Here is a 19,371-nt window from a genome sequence, read left to right as displayed (position 1 = left end):
AGCCAAAATGGAAAATGAAACTTTGATTTTTTAAGAAAAAATTGGATAGAGATATGATTAAAGAACAAAAAAGAAAAAGAAAAATTGAAGAAGGAAAGATAAGGAATTGAAAAATAGAGAATGGTAGAAGGCAAAAGAAAATGGGAAAGAATCTTTACTTTTGCATGCATATAATGTATAACATTTATTTAAGTGTTCTTAGTATGGCATTTTGCATGTATGGCATATGTGTCCTTTTATTATATTATTTGCATTAGATTGTGGAATAATATGGTATGTCATATGTCATATTGCATGCCATATACATCTTATGTTTGGTTTTTGTTGTTTTTATTATTATTTTTTGTTTATGTTTGATTTATTTTTTTTGCTACAAATCAATATTTTTATTTCCAGATTTTGGTTTATCTTTTTATTATGTTGTAATGTATCTTTAAAAATATATATTTTAATTTATTTTTCTAACAATTTAATATTTTTGGTTTATTTTCGCAATAAATTAGCATTTTTTATTCATTTTCTGTCATGATACAGTTTACTTTCTAATATGTTTTTTTTTTTGTTTATCTTTGGTTTATTTTTACAACAAATCAACATTTTTGCTTCAAAGTATTCATTTTTTTATTAATTTTTTATTATGTTATAATTTACCTTCAATTATGTTATTTTTTAGTTTATTTTATGACAAATTAGATTCTTTTTGTCACATTAGATATGTCTTTCGAGTATGTTAATTCTTGGTTTACTGATGTGTCTAAATTAATAATTATAAGTGCATGAATCGTTCTTATAGTAAAGTGATAAATTCACCATGAGGTTAATATCTCGATAAACTATGAGGCCACTTATTATATAGATTAATTACCAACACAAAATAATAAAAGTAAATATGCAATGATATTGATGTATAAAATATATATGCTAAAAACAGTATTTAGCCTAACTATTTACTTAGTAATCCCCTTATCTTACTTTAACTATAGATTTAATAAGTGAGATGGTGATGTGCTTTTTTCTTTAATTATTCAAGCTAATGATGCAACTAAAATTTCTTCTACCAACATAGATTAAAGCAAAAATATCTCTCTAATACATTCAACCTAAATATTTTCATAACAAGTACAATTATTAAATTGATATGATGGTCAATTAACAATAATAACTGAAACTAATAAAGATATGAAAGTAAAGAAATCACTCATTAAATAAATAAATAACCTGGTACATATATAAGTAAAAAAGCTAAACTAAACACTTATGAAAACTAGCTAGCCTAACATATTTAACCCAATGATCATAGTATTAAATAGGAAGACATAAAACAATACTTAAAATTAAAGCTCCCTCTAGATTCAGAATTTCTTCAAGTAGGAAGATGATTGGTCTTCACTCTCCAGTTCTTGAAAAGCTCCTTAGATCTGAGAAAAAAAAAATCAAAATGAAGACTAAATGTTTATGAAAAAACTGTAGATAATTGTAGAGAAAATAACGGTAGACAGATGTGAAAGATGTAGTAGAGAGCATATAGGAGAAACCTCTCATTCTCTAGAACTAGGTTTATAGAGATATATATACAGAAAAGAGTAATCCTCTAAGTATAAGACTTTTAAGAGTTATCTTCTACAACTCTTAACTATCATAAATAAAATAAATAACTATTAATGATCCAAAATTACAAAAGACTAATTAATCCCCCTTGAGCCTTGTATAATTCGGCTATGCCTATGCTTAGCTAATCCACGCGTCTTAATCTTTGGGCCTCTGATCGGTCCAAATTATGTATAGATATTTAAGGGTATTTTAAAGCTTTAATGATATATTTCTATATATAAAATGGTGAAAATATGTGATTTTGCCTCACTTAAGTTTAATTGTCTATTTTCAGGAATATTAGCAAAAAGAGAAAAATATGGAGCTAAAAGAAGCTTAATGGGATATATTCGTGTCAAGGCCCAAGATTAAGACACATGGACTGCTAATTATGAGACCCAAGGGATATTTTAGTCATTTTGTATAATTATTAGGATTTATATTAAGAGTTATTTATGAGATAGTATTTGGTGGAGATTAAGATACTTAAAGTCTTATCTATTAGATAGACTTATATTAGTATACTCATCTCTAGAGAGATTTATTTAGAGGAGGACTCTCCTCTATATAAATCTCTGCAAAACTCTAAAGAAAGGAAGGAAGAAGGAGGGGAGTTTTCTCCTACCTGCTCTCTACACCTGCCACCATTATTCTCTACAGTTCTTCATAAACACTTTAGTTTTAGTTTTCATTGTTCTTTGAGGATCTAAGGAGCTTTTCAAGAAGTGGAGACTGAGGACTAATCTTCTTCCTACTTGAAGAAATTCTGGATCTTGAGGGAGCTTTTTATTTTATTATTTTATGTCTTTCTATTTAATACCATGATCATTGGGTTAAATATGTTGGGCTAGTTTTCATAAGTGTTTAGTTTAGTCTTTCTACTTTTGTATGAACCTTGTTATTTATTTATTTAATGAATGATTTCTTTACCTTCATATCTTTATTAGTTTCAGTTATTATTGTTAGTTAACCATCATATTAATTTAGCAATAGTAATTGTTATGAAATTTTTTAGGTTTAAAAGTATTAGGAACATCATCTTTACTTTAATCTATGTTGGTATAAGAAACCTAAGTTGCATCATTAGCTTGAGTGATTTAGAAAAAAGGCACATTCCCATCTCATTCATTAGACCTATGCTTAAAATAAAACAAGGAGATTACTAAGTAAATGGCTAGATTAAATACTATTTTTAGCATATAGTTTTAGATCATAAGCATTTGCATTTGCATTACATATTTATTTATTGTTTAGTTACTTTACTTTATGACCATTATCCTTTCAAACATACGATTTAGAGTGTTTATATTTACTTTTATTGTTTTGTATTGATAATTAGTCTTTATAATAAGTGGCCTCATAGTTCCTTGAGAGATCGACCTCGTGGTGAACTTACCCTTACTATAGGAACGGTTCGTGCACTTATGAGTACTAAAAAAGACATATCAAGTTTTGGCGCCGTTGCCGGGGAACTGTGTCCAAATTTATTACATTGATTGATTATCAAAATTATCTTGTGTTTGTTAGTTTGTTTTGTGTTTTGTGATTTATTTTGTTTATGTGTTTTTGTTTTATTTGTTTGTTTTGTATTTTATGTTTTGTGATTTTTTTTTGTTTATGTGTTTTTGTTTTGTTTTTAAATTTTATTTTTAAAATTTTATTTTTAATCTGAAATTTTCTTTTGTTTTGTATGCTTAGCAGGAAACAACTAGAAGAAGAATCAATAGAAGAAGTTGATAGTATGGCAAACCCACAAAGAGAAGTAGGAGCTGAAAGGCAAATAACTATGAAAGATTATGCACTGCGTACAATTGGTAACACTACTTCATGCATAGTTCTAGGTGATACATCTAGAAATTATGAACTTAAGAGCATTCATTTTAATATGCTTCCTTCATTTTATGGTATGCCTAGTGAGGATGCATTAACATTCATTAGAGAATTTTATGTCATAGTTCATACTTTCCCATTATCTGGACTTAATGAGGATCAACTAAGAATGAGGTGTTTCCCTTATTCATTAAAAAAAAGTGTAAAGGCTTGGTTAATGACCTTGCCTCCTAATTCTTTGAGAAATTGGAATGAAATTTATCAAAAGTTTATGAGTAGATTTTACTCACAGCAAAAGACCAAAGAATTAAGAGGTGAGATTTCTAATTTTTATCAAGAGAATGCTGAATCTTTTCATGAAGCATGAGATCGCTTCAAATCACTTTTATTCCAATGCCCACCACACTATGGATTCCCACTCCCTATAACTAACCAATCATTTTATGATGGATTGACACACCAATATCAATGTATGATTGATAATGCAGCTGGGGGTGCTATGTTAGAAAGGACAACTGATGAGGTTTATAATATCTTTGAGATGTTAGGAGCCAATTCTCAATAAAAGAGTGTGAGGACAAAGAGAATAGAAGTAAATAAAGTGGTAGCTAATAGTGAGATGGCCATGCAATTGGCTGAATTGACTAAGTAAGTTAATATGCTTACTTCAATAAAAAAACTCACCAAATAATGAGGTATGTGATATTTGTGGTATTTATGGTCATAGTGCTAATGTTTGTTCATCTTTTGATAATTACAGAGAAAATATATATGACCAAATAAATTTGATAGATTCTTACCAACCTATGCATCCTATGAATGACCCTTATTCCAACACATATAATACAGGTTGGAGAAACCATCCAAATTTTTCTTGGAAATACAATGACCAAAACCTACCACAATTATTGAGAAATCAAAATCAACCTCATTATCAAGACCAATATTCTCAATTCCAAAGGGACTCCAATCCTTTCTTTCAAGATCAAGAACAAACTTTTTGATCTAATGAATAAAGGAAGCTAAGTTTGGAAGAAATACTTCAATCATTTATGATGGCTTTTCATGATAGGATGGAGAGGAATGAGAAAAAGACAGATTCCATTGAGGCTTCACTAAAACGTTTAGAAGCTCAAATGGAACAAATTGTTGAAGAGCTCAATAAAGAGGAACTATCAAGTCAACCTGAACAAGCCAATTCCATTACTACTATTAGAAGAGGTGAGGTTGTCAATAATATTACTATGGAAACTGAAATGAATTTTTCTTCTTATACAGGTACACTTAAAAATGATGGATTAGTGCAAAGTAATGAGGAAAGCATACAAAAGGAAGAAAAAGTAGAGCCTGATCTTAGGCTGGAGAAGAAAGAAAAGGAAGCATTTTCTGGACCTGAATTTCATAAGGCAACTCAGCCTTATAGACCCCCTATTCCTTTTCTAAACCAACCCAAAGAGAGCAAAAATGATGAATTTTTTTTGAAAGTATTGAGATGCTCTCTAAAGTTAATACTAATTTACCTTTGTTGGATGTTATCAGGAATAAACCAGCTTATGCAAAATTCTTTGAAGAGTTGAACACCAACAAAAGGCGATATGCGAATAACGAAAAAGTACAAGTAGCAAATGTAATGCTTCAACATCAATTGCCCCTTAAGATGAAGGATCCTGGTAGCTTCACCATTAATATTACAATAGGTGACAAAAAGGATACAAAAGTCGTGTTAGATTTGGGAGCAAGTATCAACTTGATGCCGTATTCGATGTATGAACTACTTGGCTTAGGAGAGTTGAAGCCTACCACTATGTCTCTACAATTTGTAGACAGATCGATAAAATATCCTAGAGGTATAGTGGAAGACTTGCTAGTGCAAGTAGGTAAGTTAATAATTCCAGTTGATTTTGTAGTACTTAACATGGAAAATACACCAACAATGGATAAAGAGCAAACCATACTCTTTGGTAGACCTTTCATGGCAACTACTAGAACTGTGATTGATATGCATGATGAAAAACTTACCATGATAGTTTTAGGAGAAACTGTGGAATTTAAAGTGTTTGATTTTCTAACTTTATCTCCTAAATCTGCTATTGATAAGTGTTCATATAATTATTTAGATTCTCTTGTTTATGACAATTATATGATGATATTCCATTCTTAATTGACAAGAGTTTTTGTGACACTTTAAATGTTCGTATTAAAAGTATAAAGGCATACTTAAAAGGAATGGCTTATGACGAAGAGGTGGAGTGCGTGGATGAACGCCCACCATGAGCATAATCAAGAATGTCTAGCAATAGACAATAAACTTAACAATTGTATTTTTATTTTTATGCATTTAAGTTATTATTATTATTATTATTATTATTATTTTAATTTTTTTATTTTTTATTTTTTATTTATTTTATATTTATCTTGTAGGCTTGTATTTGATCCCTAAAAAGGCAATATGTCTCCATTTGAAGCAATTAAAGCTCCTTTAAAAAAAAAATGAGCAAGCCATGTTGCTGCAACGAATTTTCACACGGGCCCGTAGCAGCTAGCGGCAGAGATGACACGGGCCCGTAGCAGCCAACGATTTAGAGTGTTTATATTTACTTTTATTGTTTTGTATTGATAATTAGTCTTTATAATAAGTGGCCTCATAGTTCCTTGAGAGATCGACCTCGTGGTGAACTTACCCTTACTATAGGAACGGTTCGTGCACTTGCGAGTACTAAAAAAGACACATCACGAAAATGTCCAATTAAAACTCCTCTTTATTTTTCTCTATATTCTCTTTTCTTTGCTAGTATTACCTAAAAAAAAAAATTAAGCTTAAGTGAGGTATAAACACTTATTTCCATCATATTACATATAAAAAAATATATCATTAAAACTCTAAAATACCTTAAATATCTATATATAATTTGGACCTATTATTTACTTTTGATTTATTTTCCTTGCATGAAAAATCAATATTATTTGTAAGTTTGTTCTTTACCTTTTCTTTTTTCAGATTTAATCTTCTAAAATCAACTTGAATTGATAAATCATCTTTAAAACTTATGTAAATATGTCGAGTTTATCATTGTTGGTTGGAAATCGATCAAAATTAACAAAAATTTAAAAAAAAGTAAAGTAACTTTGCGAGATTTATAATTTTATTTTAAATATTTGAAACTAACATTCTTTTTTTTTTTTTTTTGAAAGTAATTGTCAATTTTGGCTTTAAAATTGAATCTAAAAATAAAATTTCATCAATCTATTTATTTATTATTTAATCTAGTAGTGGTAATTTGTTGTTTACTTTTTAGGTTTTATGCTTTATTTCAAAAATTTAGGTACCTTTTATTATTTAAATATTTTTAAAATATTTTTTTTGTATTCAAATAAAATTAATAAGAAAATGCATTAAGGAACATTTATTAATATAATTTTTTTTTATATAACAAGAAAACTCTGATAGGGGATGACGTAATTATAGAGAGACACTTTTGTGTTGTTTAATCGAATACCTTTTTGGCAAAAAAGAAACAAAAGTTATCTGAAAAGAATAATTGAAGGACACATATGTAATTTGATGCAAGAAAAAATAAAAGTGATAATCTTAACAGAAAGCAGTAAGAATTAAAAAGGTGGTAAAAAGTTTAGATTGTTCAATTAAAGCCCACGCAAAATTCCCGTATTGGAAAATTTCAGCACAAAAAAAAAAGAAAAAGTTCCTGGTTTGATGAGAAACATCAAATTCTAGTTTCATTCCCAGATTTCCCTTCAATCTATTCTCACTTAGTGATGTGGTCTCCTCCATTTTCATGGTATGCTTTTTTAATCTTTAGTGCCTTTTAACCTCGAAAATTCAATTTCAGCTCTGAATCTTTTGTTGCGATGTTTGAATCTTAACATTTTGTTCCTCTTTATCGTTTATTTTATTGAATCTGGCATACCCATTTGTCAATTTCTTGAATGCTAGCTAATCTGTTGAATGGTAGTTATGATTTAACAACTACGTCACTGCTTGTCTAGCTGCTCAAATATATTTGCTTCACTGTGAAAATTATATCTGATTTATATATAGCTCTGGTAATTGTTCCCTCGAATGTTTGTTAATCAACTTAAAGCTTTGATATTGAATGCAGAAATTGAGGAACTCAGCATATAAGCTAGGTCTGATTGGAATGGGGGAAACCAATGTTGCTAATTATGTGGATATCGATGAAGTACCTTCTCCTAAGTTGCATAATTATAAGAAAGTATCAGTTTTGCCTCTTGTTTTTCTCATCTTTTATGAGGTTTCTGGAGGTCCTTTTGGGGTTGAGGATAGTGTCCAGGCAGCTGGTCCTCTTCTGGCCCTTCTTGGTTTCTTGGTCTTTCCACTCATATGGAGTATCCCTGAGGCTTTGATTACGGCTGAAATGGGGACCATGTTCCCTGAAAATGGGGGTTATGTTGTTTGGGTTTCGTCTGCATTGGGTCCATACTGGGGGTTTCAGCAAGGATGGATGAAATGGCTAAGCGGGGTGATTGACAATGCTCTGTATCCAGTTCTTTTTCTTGACTATTTGAAGTCTGGAATTCCAGCTTTAGGCGGTGGCTTTCCAAGAACTGCAGCAGCTCTAGTTTTGACATTTGTGCTCACATACATGAATTATAGGGGTTTGACTATTGTAGGGTGGGTAGCAGTTCTTTTAGGTGTTTTTTCGATTCTTCCTTTTCTTGTTATGGGAATGGTGGCAATTCCAAAGATGGATCCTTCAAGATGGCTTGTGGTAAATTTGCATGATGTGGATTGGAATTTGTATTTGAACACCCTCTTTTGGAATTTGAATTACTGGGACTCAATCAGTACACTTGCTGGAGAAGTGGATAACCCAAAGAAAACTCTACCTAAAGCTCTTTTTTATGCTCTAATATTGGTCGTCCTTAGTTATTTCTTCCCTCTTTTGGTTGGCACAGGCGCTGTTCCACTCAACCGAGATATGTGGACTGACGGGTATTTCTCAGACATTGCTAAAATGCTTGGCGGAGTTTGGTTGAGATGGTGGATCCAAGGAGCTGCAGCAATGTCAAATATGGGAATGTTTGTTGCTGAGATGAGTAGTGATTCTTTCCAGCTTTTGGGTATGGCAGAACGAGGAATGCTACCTGAATTCTTTGCTAGGAGGTCTCGTTATGGAACACCTCTTATTGGCATTTTGTTTTCAGCTTCTGGAGTGATTTTGTTATCATGGCTAAGCTTTCAAGAGATTGTAGCAGCAGAGAATTTCTTGTACTGTTTTGGAATGATATTGGAGTTTATAGCATTTGTACAACTGAGGATACGACAACCAGCTGCATCTCGGCCGTACAAGATACCTGTAGGAACAGTTGGAGCCATTCTTATGTGCATTCCTCCAACCATATTGATTTGCGTTGTATTAGCTCTTTCAACAATCAAAGTAATGGTTGTAAGCCTCATTGCTGTGGCGATTGGCCTTGTGCTGCAGCCCTGTCTCAAGTATGCTGAGAAAAAGAGGTGGATGAAGTTCTCAGCCAGGGAAGAGCTCCCAGACCTTCCTAATGCTAACCAGGAGACTATTTATTCCTTGGTAGACTAACCAATACTTGTCAGCGTATGCAGAGATGAGATTAAAAACTGGTGCTTAAAATGTCAAGAATCAATAATTATACCCCATAGTCCATCTACTTGGCAAGGTAGTAAATGATAGCTTTGTGTTTTATATATTGGCTGCATGAAATGCTTCAGTAGTATGTTTGTGGTTTATAAATGCATTGCTTTGGTCTTGTTAGATACTAAGGGTCATCCTGGTGTCCTATGAACACATTGATCTTTTAAATGCTTAGGGAATATGTAACCATCCGTTTATCATCCTTGATTTTAGAATGATGATCGAAGGAAATGATGATTAAGAAGTTAGAATAAGGACCACTGGTTGTGTAAGAAACAATGCAATTTGCAAATTATCTTTACAATTATTTTAGTTGAAATTTGTAAAGGGATTTATTTGATTTAAATTCATTTTAGATATTTTGTTCGAAATATATTATAAATATAATAAGAAAAAATTTCATGGAGAAATTGGACATGAAAAAAGAAATAAGAGAAAATAAGGTGAAATAATTTGGTTAAAAAGGGTAGTTTGATTTGATGAAATGGTACATAAACCTATAATAAAACAACAGATTATGATTTTAGGTGGATGGAACAAGTATGAATTCGGATAATATATTAGGGTTAGAATTTCCCTAGGGCTTGTTTAAATGGCATTTATTTGGGGCATGCTTGCTTGTTGGGCATGCTCTGTTTACATTTGTTTGAAGTAGATCTTATTCCATTTTCTGTTACATTTAGGGTTAGCTCTTAATGGGCTTCCTATTGAGCTTAATATCATATCTTGCATCTTTTAGGCTTTCTCATTGTTTAAATTTATATTAATTCTTTTTTTTTTTAATATAAATTTGGCTCTTTAGTCGAAATAAATTATTATTTTATAAACCGTCCAAGAAGGAAGCCACTCAATCAGCACATTTCCAATTAAGGTATTCTCAATTTTTACCATCAAATAATTTGTGTCATACGTACAATCAAAGTGAGAACCACGCAATCAAACACTCTCTACAAGAAGACAACAGAAATATACGACAGTTGTTTAATTATGTAAAAGAAGATAAGAATATTGACACTCTTTTTATTTAGTTTCATTAATATTTACATGAATTTAATTCATACGTGGATTTGGTTTATTTTTTTAAATAATATATATAATACAGAATTCTAATTTAGGTTTAAACTCTTAGAGATTCTATTCAAACTTACAATTAATTAACCCATCAATCAATTCTAACTTCATTTCAGATTTGATTAAATTGAATTTAGTCGGATTCACATATTAAATTAAGTAAAATTTATTACAGAATTAATATAGCTCGTTTATGAAAATATCAATGGATTTTTTTTAGATGAATTTAAGCCAATAAACCTGGCTCGATAATATATTATATACAAAAAGATATATACTTTTAATCACAAATTGAAATTTTATGCTGGAAGAATCAACATCGCCCCGGCTTGGGCTTAAGCTTGGGAGGAGGAAATATCTTGATAGGCAAAACGTAAGAAAAAAGAAAAAATAAACGGTGCGACCGGGTATTATTTTGGTAAACCCGAAAGGAAGAGAATGGGAAGGGGAAGAAGTGGAGGTGGAGGTGGAGGTGGAGGAGAAGGTGAGCTTCATGCAGCGGCAAGGTCCGGTGACTTGAATGCGGTTCAGTCTATTCTCAGTTTAAATCCTTTGGCTGTTAACTCTAGAGATAAGCACTCCAGAACTCCGTATCCTTTAGCTTTTATTTGTTGTTGGTTTTATTAAATTCTGGATTTTATTTGCTTCTTCAATATGCTTTTCTATTTGTGTGTGTTTCAAGGATTATAAACCACACTACAGGTAACGTGTTATAAATTTGCCCTAATACTGATGCTAATGCTAATAGGCCTTTTAGCACACAGCAAACCTGATTAATGCAGTCCAGAAATTGTAACTAATCTAAACAACATGATTTCATCCGTTTCTGGTCTGGTTGCTGAACTATAAAATTCCAATTGTAACGGGCTATTAAATGAAAAGAAAGGATCAAACAGAGAGAAATATTATTAAAGAAATATGATCTTGTGAGCAAGAGAATAAGCATGAAGAAAGAGAGAACATGATGACAAAGAGCATATTTGAATAAGCTCAAGTGTCTTAAGAAAATTTTATAATTACCTGCTGATGATCATGTGTGCTCTGAATACTGTTTTTAACCTAGGAAATGTGATTTTCCCTTGTCATGCGGTCCTTGAATTCCTGTTGTGGACTGGATTATGAGTAAAAGCACACTGGCAGACTGACACTAAAATTTTCATCTTACAAGAGATAAGTTATTATGATGTTATTTTGTTGAATCCAAGCTCTTACTTGAAGTTCTTAGTCTGCCTCTGTCATTCCAGTTCCAAATTGGTCCATCAGAGAAACTTATACAAATTTAACCATCCTAAGACTGTCAATATATGGTAACGAGATCTAGAGATAAAAGAGAACGAAAAATAAGAGGCTTATTTTGATTAGGTCATAACCAGAGTTGATAAGGTGATGTGGTGTAAAAGAAAGAGAGGCATATGGATGATGTTGCACTTGCATGTGTGCTTGTATGCTGCTTCGTCATTCAGTGATATTTATGTGTAACTTCCTCATGATGCATGTGTATACTCTTTTTTAGAGGCAACCGGATTTGATACTTTGCTTCCCCTTTGTGTGTGCACACACATGCATGCATTATCTCCTCTTGCAAACCTAATGAATGGAAGGCATCCTTCCTATGTGATTGACACTGCTGTGCTCACACTACGAAATTAAATATTCTCTTCTAACAGTTAACTTTTGCATTTTCCTTTTTTGTTCAGTTGCTCTGTTATCCTTGTTTCTTCAATTTAGGGCTTCACGATAGCTGTACCCTGTGAAGCTATTTTTCAAACTTTTTTTTCTTGCTATATTGGTCAATTTAGTTTATTGCCAGCTTTTCTACTGTTCAGTTGAAGTCTCTTCAACCTCATGCTCCTTTGTCTATTCAATATTATCTAATCCAACAAGGAAAGAGGAGCTCTAAAGACATCCATTCGTTTACTTTAGGTTAGATTGCATCATGACGAGTAGATTGATAAGAAACATTTCTTCACCATCCAGAGAGAAGAGAAGGTAAATGTATTTAAGTTAAAATGGTAGGATGTAAAGGAATTAAATGTAACAGAATAAGAATGTAAAGTGATGGGATCCATGACCCTTCTTTTCACATATTTAGTATTAACATGAAAATTAGTGTAATATATATGGCAATTACTGTTTCTGTATAGTGTTTATCTTTTGTTTATTTGGTGGTGGTGGTGGCTACAGTTCACTACAACTGCGTGGTGACAGTGAGAGAAAGGTGGTGGGATTGGTGAGTAGTGATGGTTGGGACCAGTGGGGAAGATGGTTGTGGTGATGGGACGAGGCAGCAAGAGTTATGATGGTTAGGGGTTGGAGGTCATGGCGCTGTCAATAAATAATAAACAAAAAAGTATCAATGCTTATATTGACATTTGTAGGTAACAAATTAGAATTAGCTAAACTAATGATTGCATAATATATGTATTGAATTACATTTAAATTTTCTTTCTGGAAACAAACAACTATGAGACATCACATGAAATATATCTGTATTGGAGTTATAAAACAATGAGCTGAATTAGTTCATTTTTTTTTTGGTGTATGAATTTTTGATGGAATTATCATGAAGATTTTTGTTCTGGTGCATCATAATGGAAGTGTTTGTATGAAGAGAAATAGATGCTGATGTTCTAGTCAACTGTGTGAGCATTGAAATATGTTCTACTGTATGAACCTAAGAAACTAACTTTCAAAGGATTGTTACACATTGTTTATCCTTCTCATGAACTGTTAAGAGTGTCCAGTCTTACAATGTCATTCCTTGACAAAAGTAACCTTGTTGCATAGATTGCATTTGGCAGCATGGTCAGGGCATGTACATGTGGTGAATTACCTCAGCCAACAGAAGGCTGATGTCAGTGCTGCTGCTATGGATGACATGGGCGCGATTCATTTTGCTGCTCAAAAGGGTCATTTAGATGTTGTCCGGACTCTGCTTTCATCTGGGGTCTCTGTCAAAGCTACCACCCGAAAGGGCCTAACTCCACTTCACTATGCTGCTCAAGGGTCTAATCTTGATCTAGTCAAGTACTTGGTAAAGAAAGGTGCAAGCCTTGCTACTAAGACGAAAGCAGGGAAGACCCCGCTTGACCTTGCAAGCAACGAAGAAATCCACTTGTTTCTGGAAAAAAGTGAGCAGTCATCAGAAAAGGCAAATCTGAATGCAAAAGAGAAATTGGAAGAGTCCGATCCAAAGCCAGCAATGCCGGATAAATCAGAGATTGCTGATGGTGAAGCTCCGGGTTCAGAAGAACAAGAGGCTGAAAATGTTAAAAGGAAGGGTGAAGAAGATACTAAGGAAACCTCTGGAGAACAAAAAAGGCGAAAAATCACACTTAATCATCTTCTAAGTGCAGATGATACTCAAGAAGATGAAAACATGTGAGGAGAGATTTTAGTGGAAGGCTAACCCATAAAATCAAGCACCCCAACAGATAGGGTGGCAGCATTGTAAAGCTCTTGATATTGAGTTTGGATTAGTTATTGTATGAGGTAAAGCAGTTTTATTTTGATTAACTAGCGAAACTACTGTTTTTCAGTTTTCCATTATTGAAGAGCTCGTGGAACAGAACAAAAGTGAAAATGGTGCAGTATATTTCATTCTCCATACTCTGTGGTGGGAGACAGTTTAATTTGCATATATATATATATATCAACTAAAATTCTTACAGTCCTACTTTATCTTTGTATTTTGCTTGCTAGATCATGCATGTTAAATTTCAATATTAATTTGGAAAGCCAAACTACATTCGCATCATCCGGTGTGTCTTCACCCAATTGCATAGGGAGAAGAAGCTCCTATTCAATGAAATGGAGAAGTTGAATATTCAACTGTGGCTATGATAAAAAAGGGAGACAGAGACCCCCAGACATTTTCCATGGCCAGAAACAAAATATACTTAAAAATGAAAGTAATTCTCTTTGATTGAATAAAAGATTCACATTCTGACTTGATGCATATATATAACGTTTGCACTCTGTTGTAAATCAAAATTAGATCAAACTGCAATTAATCAAAAGTACATGTTATACTAAAAAATTACTGTAAATTTTACTCCATGGTACCTAATTTTAGATGCATTTCTTATTTTAGTTCTTAATTTTAATTTATAATAAAAACTTATATATTTTAAGTTTATAAATTCAAAACGAATTTTGTATATTTTATGAGAAATTTCGAGATGTGATTTTATATCATAGAGTTAATATTCTTGGTGATTTAAGTAATATTTTTTAATTTATTTTGATAATCATTTTTAAAACTAAAAATGTGTATAATACAAATCAAGTATTAACCCATTAATTTTAGAGAACGAGGGGAGATTCCTTCTTAATATTTAAAATTAAAATAAAAATTATATTTTTTTCCATTTAAAAAAGATAATACCTCTTCTTGGTTATCTTAAATTAGTCATTTTTTTTCAAATTATTAGTTCAATATTTAATTACTGAAAAATAGAAATAACCACATACAATTAATTTTTACATTTTATACTTTAAATTGTGATTTTTATAAAAAGTTCAACAGAAATAATAGTAATAAAAATTAATAACTCAATTTAAAAAAAAATTCTATTTAATAATTTGTATGTCAATTGTACTATTTTTTGGGAGGGAGGGAGTAAAATGTAATAATAGAAGAAGAGAGAGAGAGAGAGAGAGAGAGAGAGAGAAGTAGGAGTATCCATTCCCATCATCAGTCTGATATTCAGCCTTAAACCCTTTACCCAAATTATCTTTCCCTAAACTGATAAGACCGGGCTTGTGCTCCTGTAAGATCATCAGCACCATGGACATGCTACTGCTCTCTTCTCCACTTACCCCACACTCCTCATCACCATCACCATCTTCTTCTTTGAAACCTACAACTGCTGCTAAACCCTCACTTGTCTCTTTCAATTTCAAATCTCCAATCTCTTCTCCTCATAATAAAAATTTCCCATCCTTTTCAATTCAATCCTCCGGAACCCTAACTCCCCAATTCACTGCTCCCCAAACCCCCGCTACTGCAATGAGAGGAGCTGAGTCAGATGCAATGGGGCTTTTGCTCAGAGAGAGGATTGTGTTCTTGGGTAATAATATTGATGACTTCGTAGCTGATGCTACTATCAGTCAGTTGTTGCTTTTGGATGCTCAAGACCCTACTAAAGATATTCGTCTCTTTATTAACTGTCCTGGGGGTTCTCTCAGGTAAATTTCTCTCTCTCTCTCTCTCTCTCTCGTTGGGTTTTCTCTTTAATTTAAAAAAAAAAGGAGGGAATTTTTATTGAATAATAGGTCTTTTTCTTTGGACTCAAATTATAGTCCTACTCTAAAAACTGGTCATTCCATGATCATACATTAGTAATGCACTGTGTTAACCCCTGCTTCTATCAGAAAAATTGAGATAAAGTTAGCAGCTTTTTGGAGCTAGGTACAAGTAAAAAATGCGTAATGTGTGGTTGAGAAAACTAGGCGCAAATTTCTTGCCGAAAGGTACAGTAACTTAGGATCAGGATACCCAGCAGTATGTATAACATGTAATAGTCCCATACTGGATGTTGTTGTTGAATGGATAAAATAGAACCCATTTTGATTCTTTTAGTCATATCATGTGATGCTTATATGAAGTATAAGGCTCTCTTTAATAGGAGTGAGTTTTGAACAGTATTGGTGTCTGAATGGTAAATTGTCGTTCATCTAATATATGAAACTGTTCCACAAAGAAGTCCTAGAAGTAAATCAGATCTACCTGATTCTTTGATTTGTGTTTTTCTAATCACGCCAAACTCTGATTGTGAATTGCAAATGAATAACTTATGACCAGTTTATGAGTTTTGCTATAGCTGCAATCCTAGCCTTCAGAATCAATATGTCCATTTGAAGTAATATTCTGATTATAAAGATAGTGAAGTAGGATAATATGGGATTACTTGGTTGGGCAAGGACTTGCTTGTAAATACTAGGGTTGGTCGACGTCTAAAAGTATAATAGAAAGCTTGTTTGGATTTGGGTATTGTTTAGTTTGTAATACTGATTTCCTGGAAATTACCTCTTTAGAAAATGGCATCTGTTGATTTTTTTTTTTAAAACTAGGAAAGTTCACTGTTGTGTTTTCTGTACATGCTTTTCCCTAAAAAAAAAGTGGATAATTTGGTAGACAGATCATGATTGGTTCAGTTGCCAATGTCTTAGGAGATGAATGGCATTGTCATTGCAACATAGGTTTTTATCTGTATTTTTTGAGTTATATTATAATTTGGAGCTTTGAGTTGCAAAGGTCAACTAAATGCATGGCCAGCAGGAGAAAGGGAGGGGGAGGATAGAAGGGGATGGAGAGGAGAACTATCTTTTACCCTATACTGTATGGGAAATCCATAACTACATAAAGAGGCAAAATTGGAAGAAATGTTATCAAGTTTGGATGGGGTGAGAAGGGAGTTATAATTTTAAAAGGCAAATAAAACCCTATCCTTCAACTTAGCTTTGCTTAAGAGTAAAAGGACAAAGCAGAATAGGTTAATTCCTCCTAAAGTGAAATATCTTACAGCTCAAGTTGGGGTGTGATTACTTTCATTTCATAGGAAGGAAATAGCTGCTGCGTTTTCTGTTGCCCTTCCCAATATGGAAGCCAAACAAGATGAAAAATTGATTCCCTTCCTTTCTCCTCCCTTCTCTCCCATTAAACACCAGGCCTTACATTAAGGGTAATTTAGTTATTTTGTTTTTGCTCAATTCAGCAGGTTAAACTTGCTAACACACTCTTTCAGTTCCATTCAGGAGTGTTCAAAGGGGAAGTCCAACTTGATTGACTTTATACTTAAGAAAACATATAAAATCCATTAAGGCTACGTTCTAGGAAGTTGTAATTCTTGACTTGCTTACCTTACGTTATAAAGCTGTAGTACTAAAGTTTGTTCCCCCATGTGTGCTTCTCTATCTGCAGGTCATATACTAAGCTGCTATCATTAAAGTCTAATCACTTAGCTTTACGTAAGACCTGTAAAAGAGAAGCATGGATTGGGGGAGTTAGTGTGATAGTAGCTGAGTGCAAATGCTATGAGGAATTACCTCTAAAATACTTCTGCCCATAGGTTTTGGCAAAAATGCTAGACATTGTGGAGGGTGGGGTTTGGGACGATTTAGCTGCAAATACTAGGGTCGCATCATGCCACTAGCACGATATTTAGGAGGCTTGCAAGGAAATACAGTTGGTATTTTAAATATGATATCAAGTTTTACTATCTTGATTTCACACTTCTTGATGTTATAAATCATCTCCATGTATCTCCGTTTGAGAAGTAAGGGGCATTGTTGGAGATTCTCATTGCAGACTATGTACTTATCCCACACCATTTATACAAACTGGTAATATATGCCAGGAATTTTTCTTACTGCTCAGTTCTCACTTCCTGTAATGTGTTTGTTTTTATAAACCTATCAGAACAAATATGGTCGGTATGATCCTCTAAAACACTATTTATATATAGATTGATAGATAGATATATAGATGGATAGATAGGTGAGAATGTGTCTTCTATACACCAAATCCAGTCCTAGAAAATAGCCAAGAATCTACAACCCTTCATTAGATGTTCACATTGAATACTATGATGGTGTGTCGATTTCCATTCTTTCTAGGCCAACCTAGGGTCAGTCAATGGTAAAGAACATGGTTTTTGTTGCACTATTTCAGTTTAGTTCTCTAGCTGATTTGCTTTTAACATTATTATGTCAGTGCTACAATGGCTATCTATGACGTGGTTCAGCTTGTGAGGGCTGATGTTTCCACAGTGGCCCTTGGCATCTCAGCATCAACAGCTTCTATCATCCTAGGTGGGGGCACAAAGGGCAAACGCTTTGCAATGCCAAACACACGGATCATGGTTCATCAGCCTCTTGGAGGTGCTAGTGGGCAAGCAATAGACGTGGAGATTCAAGCTCGAGAAATTATGCATAACAAGAATAATGTGGTTAGAATTATTTCAGGTTTCACCGGCCGCACAGTTGAACAAGTCCTAAAGGATATTGATAGGGATCGTTATATGTCTCCAATAGAAGCAGTGGAATACGGGATAATTGATGGAGTCATAGATGGAGACAGCATCATTCCGTTGGCTCCTGTGCCAGAAAGAGTAAAACCAACATTAAGCTATGAAGAAATGCGTAAAGATCCAATGAAATTCTTGACACCAGATGTTCCTGACGATGAGATATTCTAGCTTGTGTCGTCTGCTACAAGGTACCTTGCCCTTATGATGTTTCCTAAAATATTACTTGTTAAACTCGGTGGATTAGATGCAATAGGCAACCGGGAATCTTTGGAAGAGAATTTTGAATGGAAATGATTTTGAAACTTAATTTGTGTTTCTTAAAACACTGAAACGTGCATTCTGGTGTTTGTGAAGACAGGCTGTTAATGTATTCTTTCATGAGAGAGGTATCGAAAGATTGGTAAGCTGGCATACGGGATGCAATTATGTTGCAGGGAAAAATGAATGTCAACAAAAGCTACTAAATAGGTCATTAGAATGATGAAGATTGCAGAACTGAAATGAGGAGGCAATTTTTCACTGTGTAAGCTGTAAACTTGGATGTATTAGTTGAATTGCTCTTGAAAGGAAATGTTAGCATAAAAAAGCATAGGGACTTGCAAGCAGTGCGCAATTGCTTTTCTAAAATTTGATTGAGAATTAAAACTACAATGGTGTCTTTCTTTTGTAGTTAGTGTCCATTGTATTTGGAATATTATTTTTACTCGAAGTCTTAATCCCTTGTCAAGTTCTCAGTTATTTTCTCTTAAATTTTGATACTTTATAATTTCAAGTGGCAGCATATCTATAACTCAGCCATTATGCTAGATTGATTTGGTTCGATTTATAGTTTTAAAATTGAATGGACTGCTAGAAACATCAGCCTTAGATAGTGTGCACAGCTTATTTGTTTGAAGATGATGGATGGTGGGGGTGCTTTCCCCTTTGTCGTAAAAACAACTCTCTGCTCCTAAATATACATTTGATATTTTACAATATTGAGAATACCAAATATTATCAAAAAAAACATGTAACATCAGTCGTCATTATTAAGTTAAGCTTAGGTTGTTAATTATGTATTTTCCATGATGATTGGCTTTTTAATCATTTATATCATTGTTCTGAAAAGTAGCACCACCCTTTTATTAAATGTTCTTTCTTTCTTTAATTGTCTAATTAAATTGAAAATACTAAAATTTAATATTAATTTCGATAAAATT

At 32.9% G+C, this 19,371-nt stretch overlaps 4 protein-coding genes and 1 non-coding gene across 6 annotated transcripts; 4 read left to right on the top strand and 1 right to left on the bottom strand.

Annotated features, from left to right (window-relative positions):
- Positions 1 to 3,331: 3,331 nt before the first annotated feature.
- LOC125370041 lies at positions 3,332 to 5,581 on the top strand. The gene is made up of 4 exons (XM_048373620.1): positions 3,332 to 3,594; positions 4,493 to 4,641; positions 4,699 to 4,826; positions 4,913 to 5,581. Exons 1-4 carry the CDS (start codon positions 3,332 to 3,334, stop codon positions 5,579 to 5,581), a joined length of 1,209 nt encoding a protein of 402 aa, XP_048229577.1.
- LOC112534946 lies at positions 3,725 to 3,831 on the bottom strand. Its single transcript, XR_003079160.1, has one exon. It is a non-coding gene; the product is annotated as a small nucleolar RNA R71 (small nucleolar RNA).
- A 1,430-nt stretch (positions 5,582 to 7,011) lies between the features above and the next one.
- On the top strand, positions 7,012 to 9,121 carry LOC8280082 (probable polyamine transporter At1g31830). Its single transcript, XM_002519833.4, has 2 exons — positions 7,012 to 7,217; positions 7,539 to 9,121. Exons 1-2 carry the CDS (start codon positions 7,215 to 7,217, stop codon positions 8,994 to 8,996), a joined length of 1,461 nt encoding a protein of 486 aa, XP_002519879.1. The 5' UTR covers positions 7,012 to 7,214; the 3' UTR covers positions 8,997 to 9,121.
- A 1,275-nt stretch (positions 9,122 to 10,396) lies between these two features.
- LOC8280083 (putative ankyrin repeat protein RF_0381) lies at positions 10,397 to 13,809 on the top strand. The gene is made up of 2 exons (XM_002519834.4): positions 10,397 to 10,729; positions 12,927 to 13,809. The coding sequence occupies exons 1-2, from the start codon at positions 10,578 to 10,580 to the stop codon at positions 13,522 to 13,524; spliced, it is 750 nt and encodes a 249-aa protein (XP_002519880.1). The 5' UTR covers positions 10,397 to 10,577; the 3' UTR covers positions 13,525 to 13,809.
- Positions 13,810 to 14,774: 965 nt separating this feature from the next.
- On the top strand, positions 14,775 to 18,910 carry LOC8280084 (ATP-dependent Clp protease proteolytic subunit 4, chloroplastic). 2 transcript variants are annotated; one of them, XM_015719656.3, is made up of 3 exons: positions 14,775 to 15,329; positions 17,857 to 18,360; positions 18,531 to 18,910. In XM_015719656.3, the coding sequence occupies exons 1-2, from the start codon at positions 14,929 to 14,931 to the stop codon at positions 18,338 to 18,340; spliced, it is 885 nt and encodes a 294-aa protein (XP_015575142.1). In that variant the 5' UTR covers positions 14,775 to 14,928; the 3' UTR covers positions 18,341 to 18,360; positions 18,531 to 18,910. The 2 variants fall into 2 exon arrangements, with proteins under 2 accessions (XP_015575142.1, XP_002519881.1); XM_002519835.4 differs by having other exon boundaries at positions 14,778 to 15,329; positions 18,527 to 18,910.
- Positions 18,911 to 19,371: the final 461 nt, after the last annotated feature.

Source organism: Ricinus communis, chromosome 5 (assembly GCF_019578655.1).
Source record: "Ricinus communis isolate WT05 ecotype wild-type chromosome 5, ASM1957865v1, whole genome shotgun sequence".
In the NCBI taxonomy this organism is placed as follows: Eukaryota; Viridiplantae; Streptophyta; class Magnoliopsida; order Malpighiales; family Euphorbiaceae; genus Ricinus; species Ricinus communis.
The sequence above is the reverse complement of the archived record's forward strand: the minus strand, read 5'-3'. Positions and strand labels throughout refer to the sequence as shown.

Excerpts from the sequence above, each read along its gene's own strand:
- LOC8280083 (XM_002519834.4), top strand. The coding sequence starts at position 10,578 with ATGGGAAGGGGAAGAAGTGGAGGTGGAGGTGGAGGTGGAGGAGAAGGT. Across the intron at positions 10,730-12,926 it reads GATAAGCACTCCAGAACTCC|ATTGCATTTGGCAGCATGGT; the intron begins GTATCCTTTAGC and ends CTTGTTGCATAG.
- LOC125370041 (XM_048373620.1), top strand. The coding sequence starts at position 3,332 with ATGGCAAACCCACAAAGAGAAGTAGGAGCTGAAAGGCAAATAACTATG. Across the intron at positions 3,595-4,492 it reads GAGGATCAACTAAGAATGAG|GATGGAGAGGAATGAGAAAA; the intron begins GTGTTTCCCTTA and ends TTTTCATGATAG. Across the intron at positions 4,827-4,912 it reads CTGGACCTGAATTTCATAAG|ATGCTCTCTAAAGTTAATAC; the intron begins GCAACTCAGCCT and ends GAAAGTATTGAG.
- LOC8280084 (XM_015719656.3), top strand. The coding sequence starts at position 14,929 with ATGGACATGCTACTGCTCTCTTCTCCACTTACCCCACACTCCTCATCA. Across the intron at positions 15,330-17,856 it reads TGTCCTGGGGGTTCTCTCAG|TGCTACAATGGCTATCTATG; the intron begins GTAAATTTCTCT and ends TTATTATGTCAG.